Source organism: Martes martes (assembly GCF_963455335.1).
Source record: "Martes martes genome assembly, chromosome: 13".
In the NCBI taxonomy this organism is placed as follows: Eukaryota; Metazoa; Chordata; class Mammalia; order Carnivora; family Mustelidae; genus Martes; species Martes martes.
The window spans coordinates 25151234-25160794 of NC_137901.1; the positions used below are offsets into that span (position 1 = coordinate 25151234).

The window sequence follows — 9561 nt, forward strand, 5'->3', positions numbered from 1 at the left end:
CCCCTCCCCCCAGGGCTCTGGGCCAATCTAACCTCAGGCCCATCCCCCCCCCCCGCCCCCAGAGGCTGCTGGGCAGCCGGTGGGAAGCCCCCCACCCCTTTCTGGTGGGCCTGGCACAGGCAACTTGATCCAGGCCCCCACCCCACCCAACCCTACCCTGCACCTCCTACCCCTCCTCCTCTTCCCAGCCAGCTGGTGCCAGGTTTCAGGAGGAGCTCCATGAAACAAAGTATCTTGAGGCTCCACCCAGGGTCTCCTGAACCAGCCTCCCAGCGACTCCCCCCACCCACCCCTGCCCATCTCCCCATCATCTTTCCAGACCAGGTTTGTTGCCCGAGTGGGGATAATAAGCATAAGGTAGAGTTTCTTACATTTCAAAACACCCTCCTCCCTAAAACAGCAGGGCGGGCATGCCTTCCTCCCCAGCAAACTTGCACGCCAGAGAACTCTGACACAGATCTCACGGGTCTTCGGTACAGGCCCCCGAGCCCAGCTCCCTCGACAAGAAAGTTCAAAGATTGCCAGCACTCGGGGAGTTTATTAGCAGTTGATGGATACTCTGCAGAAACAAGTTAATGCCTGATGAGTCACCTCTGCTTGGAGCCCTTGTCCCTCTCTTGTTTTTCCATATGTTCCAGAGTGTACGCACGCAAACGCTCACATGCTTGCTCGCACTCACGGACTTACAGCCTCTCTCACGCTGAGGCTTCAGAGAACCACGGGTTGGGGGTGACAGGCCGGTTTTCTGGGGTTGATTTTTGGAGGGGGTGTTACTGAGAGAGAGCAGGGAGCCGTCAGCTTCCCCATTTTGTCTGGCTGGCTGGGTCGGCGTTTGGGAAGGCCAGTTTGGGCGGGGGAAGGTGTCTGTAGGAGACAGTGGCCACTCAGAGTGAGGGTGTGTATGGCTGCCTCCGTGGGTCACAGTGCACGTTGTACAGACTTACTCACAGAACACCTCCATGCGAGACTGGCTACTGCTTTAAAAAAAAAAAAAAAAAAGTTAATGGAGCTGACTGGTTTCCCAGGTCCTAACATGCCTGTAAAAGGTTGGAAGCAATTGTGTGCAGAGCTGCCCTGGGTTTTACCCAGTCTGCTGGGGCAGCAGGACACAGGTCCCTGAGCCCTCGTCCACCCCCAGCTGCCGTGCTCTGTCGGCATCGGCCATCCCACAGCCAGCCCCCACCTTCAGGCCCTGAACCCCCAGTGAGTGAGAAGCGGGGCTGCAGGGGAAGGCAGGAGGCCTCTGCCTTTCCCCATTTTTGTTAACAAATACAAGACTTCCGGTCTCCGCCCTGCCGCCGCAGACCACAGCGTTCCTGCGTTCCTGCAGCCTGGCCTGGCTGGGGAGATTTATGGTTCCCAGTCTGAGGCCTGCCCCGTTGGCTCCAGCTTAAGGAGGAGTTGGAATGCCAGCCGCTGGGGCCTCCCTTTCCCTCCATAGGATCCCCCCCCCCCACACCCTTAAAGAGCTCTGGGTGTCTGTTTAGGAAAGTCACCTTAACCAGAATCACCCCGGTCTCCTGGTTGCGTGTGGGAAGAACCAAGTCTAGGGAAGCTGGGCAGGGGGGACCTGGAGGGGGGCAGGGCAAGGTGTCTCCATGCTTCTGAGGAGGGATGGGGGAGAGGGGGGTACAACAGGCAGAGTAAGGGCACTTGAGGGAAGGTCAGCCCATCCCAGACACATAATCTTCTGTCTGGGCTGGAGGAAGCTTCGTCAAGGTAGTCTGGGTTAACACCAATCCGTGTGTTGTGATTTGGCATTTTGACTGAATTCGCCCTTTGTGTACAGAGCTGCTGCTGACAGACACACTGAGAGCGTAGTTCTTTCTGTGAGGAAGATAGATGTTTATGCCCCAAACCACCTGCACTTTCATTTTATCAGATGGCGCTCCTTTATGACCGAGGTGCTGATCTGAGAAGTTGGTGACAAACACAGACACCGCCTAGTGGGGGGACCCTGGAGTCTGGAGACTTGGGTTCTGGGTCCGGCTGTGTCATCTGTGAGGCCCGAACAACAGGCCTTCTGGGTCCTGGTTTTCTCCTGAGGAGGACCAGGGGCTCTTAGAGCCGTAAGCTTTTCAGGTCCCATTGAATTTAAAGGGCTATAACTCCAGGCCATCGGAAGGCCTTTTCTTGTCCCCAAATTGGGACTGGTGGAGTTCCTAAGGGTTCCCTGGCTTCTGAGCTCTGCAGGGAAGGGCTTCCTTTGGCCCCACAGGCAAACACACTGGTGTCCTGGGTCCCTGACTTGACTGTGGGGGGTGGGGTGGGGTGTAGGGAGAGGAACAAGGTGCCCCAGGGAGCCCCGTGTTGAAAGGCAGGTTGTTCCATCCCTCGCCCCTGTACGAGGACTCCAGAGCTGGCCGCATACCCAGCACCACCACCATCCCCGACGAGAGCTGAGGTGGGCATGGGCTGTCGCGGAGGAAGAGGGAACCGTCAGCCCCCATCACCACCAACCATGTCCGCCATCTTGTTTTGCAGATTCCCAACTTCTTCTGGAGCCTGGGGATCGGTCACACTGGTGCGTGGTGGCATACTGGGAGGAGAAGACGAGAGTGGGGAGGCTCTACTGTGTCCAGGAGCCCTCCCTGGATATCTTCTATGATCTACCTCAGGGGAATGGCTTTTGCCTTGGACAGCTTAATTCGGACAACAAGAGTCAGCTGGTGCAGAAGGTGCGGAGCAAGATCGGCTGCGGCATCCAGCTCACGCGGGAGGTGGACGGCGTGTGGGTGTACAACCGCAGCAGTTACCCCATCTTCATCAAGTCAGCCACACTGGACAACCCGGACTCCAGGACGCTGCTGGTACACAAGGTGTTCCCCGGTTTCTCCATCAAGGCTTTCGACTACGAGAAGGCATACAGCCTGCGGCGGCCCAACGACCACGAGTTCATGCAGCAGCCGTGGACTGGCTTCACCGTGCAGATCAGCTTCGTGAAGGGCTGGGGCCAGTGCTACACCCGCCAGTTCATCAGCAGCTGCCCGTGCTGGCTGGAGGTCATCTTCAACAGCCGGTAGCCGCGCGGGCCGGGGACGGAGCGGGCGCCGCGCGGGCCCAGGCCAAACGACGTTGCTGCTAATATTTTCCTCCCGAGTGCTTGCTTTTCATGCAGACTCTCTGGTCCGTCGCGTGTCGTCGTCGTCGTCGTCGTCGTCGTCCCCACCCCCGCCCCGCTTCTTGTCGTTCCTGTTTATGTTCAGTTTGTTTTGTTAACTTTGAGAAATAGCTTATGAAAAAAACGGTCAGGGTTTTTTTGCGGGGGGACGGGGGTGGCGGGCTATGGCCGGCAGGACAGCCCAGGAGGAAGAAGGGAGGCAAGAATCTGTACCGCCAGACGCAGTGTAAGAATGGGGAGCAGGCCCTCACTTGGGGGTCCTCGATTCCCTTGTCAGGGCGGACGGGTGGGCGAGTGCATGTGCGTCTGTGGTTCGTACAGGTGTCCCTGCGGGGAGGTCTGTGCTCCCAGCTCTGTCTCTCCTGCCCTGTGGACATGCTCAGTGGGGCAGCGGCAGTGTCTGGGCAAGCTGGCAGCTGGGGTTCCAACAGCTGCCAGGAGCCAGGTTCTGTCCCCCATCCCTGGAAAAGCCTCCCCCCACCCCCACCCCTGCTTCTCCCCTTCTAGGACACGGGCCTGTCTGCAGGCTTCTTAGAAGCAGCCCTGCAAAGAGGCTGAACCAGAACCAGTTGTTTCATGCTTGTCTTCTCCCCCTCCAGCCACCCTGCTGTCCTTGTGTCTTTTTTGGTCATCTGTTCCTGGATATCTCTGAGATGGGTTTCCCGAGGGCTGCCCGTGCAGTATTGCCCTCCCAGGGCCCCTCCCAAGCCCCTCAGCCTCTCCCTTGCCCTGGTCACATCAGGTCGTGCCCCCTCCCCCCCAACCCCAACTCAGAAAACCAGCTCAGCACTTTCCTCCCCTCTGCCGCCTATGTGTTGAGCTCTGCTGTTAGACCAGCGAGGGGAGCAGCCCTGGGAGGGAGACTTCTCGGCAGCCCCCCTTCCCACCAAGAAGGATTCGGTCCATCATAACCCAAGGTACCGCCCTGGGCTGACACCTAACTCTTCTTTTCATTTCTTCTACAACTCATACACTCGTATGATACGTTGACACTGCTCTTAGCTCAATGAGCATGTTTAGACTTTAACATAAGCTATTTTTCTAACTACAAAGGTTTAAATGAACAAGAGAAGCATTCTCATTGGAAATTTAGCATTGTAGTGCTTTGAGAGAGAAAGGACTCCTTGAAAAAAAAAAAAACCCTGAGATTTATTAAAGAAAAAATGTATTTTATGTTATATATAAATATATTATTACTTGTAAATATAAAGACGTTTTATAAGCATCATTATTTATGTATTGTGCAATGTGTATAAACAAGAAAAATAAAGAAAAGATGCACTTTGCTTTAATATAAATGCAAATAACAAATGCCAAATTAAAAAAAGATAAACACGAGATTGGTGTTTTTTTCTATGGGTGTTATCACCTGGCTGAATGTTTTTCTAAAGGAGTTTATGTTCCATTAAACAATTTTTAAAACGTATACTTGATTCCATGTCCTCCAGCTCCTTTTTCTTCTGGTGGGAGGGGAGTAGGAGGGGACGTCCATCGGAATCCAGGACAGTGGGGTCAGTCTTGGCCCAGTGCTTGGTTGGGGAGGAAGGGGAGGTGGGCCACAAAAGGGACATTCAGGACAGCCTGCTCGGCCACCATCTATTCCGGTAGCTCAAAGACCCCTCTTTTTGTTAGTACCCAGTGACTCTAGGCTGTCACTGGCCTGGTGTCCTGAATTTATTAACCTCAGGGATCCCTGAGTTACAAAGTGGGGGGCTAGTTTCTCAGCTCAAAACGATTGAGAGGGAATTTCATCTCGCTGATTGGGGAGGAGGTTGCACTGGGGGATGGGATATAGGGAGGAACCTGGATCCCTCCGGATTCTGGTGGTTACTCCTTACTTGACGTCAAACCCTAAGCCCCACTGCACCTTTCCCAGAGGAAGGTCACTGTCACCCTGGATTTCAAGACTGCTTCCCTGAGGGCTAAGGACCTAGAGGGAAGGTTGATGGAGGTTGAGTATTGATGGTGGGCAAAGGATCATGCCACCTCCTAGGTCTCTCCCAAGCTCTGTACCGGGCACTCGTGGAGTTGGCTGCAGGGAACCCGGTCCAGGTCCTCTTCTGCGATCTCTCCCTTGTCTGCCAGAGCTCTTCCTGTGACTGTTCTCTGTTTGCTGGCTCGCCACAGTTCCAGTGGCACTTGCAGCTGAATCACCTCCCTGGGCCTGCCCCTGCCCCTGCCCCTGCCCCTGGGGTTTCTGCTGTTGGATCTAAGCCAGGTTTTGGTTTCAAGGCCTCTGGCACAAGCGGTGGGTCCAAACTGGGCACCAGACAGGGTTGTGTGGGTGTCTAGATCTTGAACCTAAGATCGAGGGGATGGGGAGGTCTCTCTGGAGTGGGAGTTAAGATTTTGGATATCATGGGTGTCTGGGTGGCTCAGTTGGCTAAGCATCTGCCTTTGGCTCAGGTCATGATCTCAGGGTCCTGGGATGGAGCCCTGCGTTGGGCTCTGCTCATCAGGGAGTCTGCTGCTCCCTCTGTTCCTCCCACTGCTTGTGCTCTCTTGGTCTCTCTCAAAGAAAATCTTAAAAAAAAAAAAAAAAAAAATTTGGATACTGCAAACTGGTACAATTTCAAAAAACCTTTTTGGAGGGCCAAAGTAGGATTATCAATATTTTATTTTGCCAAATAATGACACAAAGCCCTACGGCCTACAGGCACCGCTGTCATTCAGTAGAATTACTATACAGTTGTGTAGTGAGAAATACTAATGCATTCTCATTTATGCTTGAGCTTGTCTGCCAAATGGTCCGGACTGGCTTGTTACACATGAGGTGATGGGGAGCTTACTACCTATCAAAGCAGTTTTTTGCTTTTTATTGGTTGAAGTGAAACCGCCTCCATTCTAGTTCTGCAACCCAGAATAAGTGTAAAATCCCATTGTCTGGAAAACACCCAAGGAGGGTTTTAATTAACTCTGGGGTGGTAGTGGTGGAGGAGGGGTGGGGGTGGGAGGTGTTACTTTAGGGAGCCGGCAAAGCCATTTTCGTTTACTCTTGACTTGCATCGGCCTGCAGGAAGCACTTTAATAATAATAATAATTGCCACTTACTGGATGCGTAACCAGGTGCCGGGCATGATGCTAAGCTAAGCATTTAAGGGAATTACTTAATCCCCACTAGGACCCCTCTGCAAAAATGTGGGTGTTGAGAAGTTAAAAGACTTGCCAAAGGTCACTTAGGGAGATGGCGCTTGGAGAGCTCAGGATCTCACTCCAGGGTTGAGAGGTCTTCGTCCTTGGACCCTGCGGAGACGTCTATTTGATGGGATCCTGTTGGTGACAGCCCTAAGACTCAAGATCAGAAGGTGGGCCACCACGATGCCACCTGCCTGGACAGCAGGGCCTCTGATGCCGGAGGCAGAAAGCTGCCTTCTTGTGTTACCTGGACTCGACTTGCAGCCCTGGGAGGCTGGAGTTGGGGTGGGGGCACATGGCCCCTGGAGGCATGGCTGGCTGCAATGCTTAGGGGGAGCTTGGGGGTTTGCTGGCCACCGTGGTCATCCCCTTCACCCAGTCCTCCCCGAACGCCTTCCATGTGCCAGGAGTACCAGGACTGCTGTGGGGGGCACCTTCCCTCGGGGGATGCTGGAGGACAACACGCCCACCCAACAGGGGAGTGAGGCCAGTACCCTGGACCACCTGGGCCTCCCAGAGGAGGCCGGGCTTCCGGCACAGCTGGGGTTTGGATTAACGGAGGGCAGGGAAGGTGCCCCCCCCCCCCATTGGAAGAAAGCTTTCCTGCTGCCCGATTCCTCTTTGTCTTTCAGCTCACCCCTCACATTTTGGGGTGTCTTGCAGGGTTCTGCCCTCTCCCCGGGCAGCTCCATCCCTCTGGTGGCCGTATCTCCCCTCACCCGTGGCTACCTCAGCCACAGCCAGAAACCCGGGTTCTCTCATCTCCCTGGCCCTGGCTGCCATGTGAAATAACCAAATCCTGCCATTCCTGTGTTATTCAATCTGTAATTAGAAAATGCAAATGTCTGGGATGCCTGGGTGGCTCAGTTGGGTAAGCAGCTGCCTTCAGCTCAGGTCGTGATCCTGGGGTCTCAGGATCGAGTTCCACATCAGGCTCCCCGCCCAGCGGGGAGACTGCTTCTCTCTCTGCCTGCCACTTCCCCTGCTTGTGCTCTCTTTCTCTCTGACAAATAAATAAAAATATTTTTAAAAAATGCAAAATCTGTCACCCACATTCTCTCAGGCTCCACTCGTATGATTCAGTTCAGGGCCTTGGGACGCCTCCGTGGCCTGCCTTCCTCTCGTCCCAGGGGCTGGCCTTTTAGCATCAGCCCCTGCAGACCTCACCTTTTCACCTCCCCCTGACAGTCCCTTGGCCCCAGGAGACTCAAACACACCTTGCTCCTGGCTTCCAAGCAAGTGCTTGCCAGCTTCTTCATTGGCCGTCTTTTCCTGCACCTTCAGGATGTAACTCAGGCCATACCTCCTCCAGAAAGCCTTCCGCCTTTTAAAAATGCCTGCCCTAAAGAGCCATCCCCAGTGTAGGATTCTCTTTCCCCTACTGAACCCAGGAGCTCTTGGCACTCTGAAGCCTTGGTTGGGGCCCCACTCAGGACCCGCTATCCTAACAGCTCCTGGCTGTGGCAGTGTCAGGCTTCACCATCTCTCTGCTCTCTGATCTCTAGGGGCAGGCCTGGGTCATGGGGTGAGGTGACTGCGTTGGGCATGTTTTTTTGTAAAACAAGTTCTGGTTTGGAAGGACTGAACTGATCTGATCACCCTTGAGCCCAGCACACGCAGCCTCCCCTGTGGGTCACTTGGGTCCCACACTCCGCCTGCCGAGGGGCTTTCTGTCAGTGAGCTTGTTGGCAGAAAACAGCCGAAGCCCGGCTCCTGAATGAGTGAGCGTGGGGGCAGGTGGGATGGGGGTCTGACCCCAAGTAGGATGTGACTTGGCCCTGAGGTGTTGCAGTCGGATAGACCAGGTCTGAGTACTTCCTCAGACAAGCCACTTAACCTCTCTGAACCTCAATTTCTGAAACAAAATGGACCTTATACCTGCCTCGTGGGGCCACGAGGGGGGATCAGCGAGAAGATACCTCTGAAGGGCTGGCCATATGGTAATTAGGTTGAGCCACGTGGGACAGCTACGATCTGACCATCGTGACCTACAAGGACGGCAATTTCATATCATTTAATCTGCTAGATGCTCGAGTCAAGGCAGCAGCTTTGATCAGGGGTCCCCAGACTTCTTTTTGTCCCGGACCTGCAGGCAGGGGCTGTAGCCCAAGCTGGCCACACAAGGAAGACAATCCACCGCGGAGGGGGGGGAGGTGGTCAGGGCCAGGGTGATCCCTTCCTGCTCCGAACACCAGCAAACTGCTGAGCCCAGGCCTAGAGCAGGAGGTACATGCTAGCTGGAGTCAGGTGGGGGGCTGGGGTGCCTTGGCCCTGGGGAGGGGGAGCCCCTAAGCTGTGGCCACTGAGCCACAAGCAGCCAGCCTAGCCCCGGGTTTCCTGGTGCTTTGACAGCAGCCCTGAGCTACCAGCTCAGCAGTTTTCCCCAACCAGAAGAGCCCCCCTTCTCTTTCTGAAAGTAATGATTTTCTAAAAATGGGGTCTCTCCCCACCCCCAGCTGCGATTAATGTGCTGAACCCAAAGTGGCCACTGGAGGAGGCCCTGGTGAGTTCGGACCAGGGCAAGAACTTTGATTAATTCAGGGACGATTTACTGGCTGGCGGGGGTAGGGGGCTGGGGAAGAAGCTAGGTGAGGGCTTCGGTGGGGGGGTGGTGACGGGCCACGTTGGTGCCTATCCCCGGTCCAGCGTGGTAGAAGAGTAGGAGACGGAGACTGGGCCTTGGATTTGCAGGCAGGACACAGAGGCCCTGGAGGTAGAAAGAGAATGTGTCTCTTAGGGCTGCATTGAACCTGAATGAAAATATGGCTAATTCGGAGATAATGATGTCACCTTCGCACACGTTCTGCTAATGGTGCTGGAGGGAGGCTCTGATCAACCCCATGTTGGAATAAGAAACTGAGGACCCGGGACGTCAGTGGCTTAGCGGGGTCACCCAGCCTGGGGATGGCAGAGCCAGGCCGGGCAGCTCTCCTTAAGTCTATCCCAGGACTAGCCTTCCCAAAACACGACACTCATCTGCTCTGTCCGAGGACATCCCTTTGGGACTCCTCTTCCACCGCTCAGCCTGCCACATCCTGGCGGGAAGGAAGGGTCACTTGGGGAGAAGCCATGTGCTCCTGCTTTCCCAGCCGCCCCTGTAGTTTGTACGGGGCCATGCGACTCACTCTGGCCGATGCGTGGGCGGGGGGGCCCTGTCTAGGCTGAAGCATCGCAAGCCTGGTCAGCCCGTCCCCCTGCCCCAGGGACCTGGAAGGTGCGAGCCCGGATCCCTGGATCCCAGCCCCCAGAAGCCACAGGGCCCACGGCGGACCTCGTGTGAAGGTACACCTTCTGCGTGTTACGTG

At 55.3% G+C, this 9561-nt stretch overlaps 1 protein-coding gene across 1 annotated transcript in view; it reads left to right on the plus strand.

Moving 5' to 3' along the window:
- The window catches only part of SMAD7 (SMAD family member 7), a 30133-nt gene extending 25764 nt beyond the window's left edge, over window positions 1-4369 (plus strand). Inside the window, exon 4 of the mRNA XM_080820867.1 lies at window positions 2485-4369. Within this exon, the coding sequence (XP_080676993.1) occupies window positions 2485-3023 (539 nt within the window). The 3' untranslated portion in view covers window positions 3024-4369. The remainder of the gene's footprint in view (window positions 1-2484) is intronic.
- The last annotated feature ends 5192 nt before the right edge of the window (window positions 4370-9561 follow it).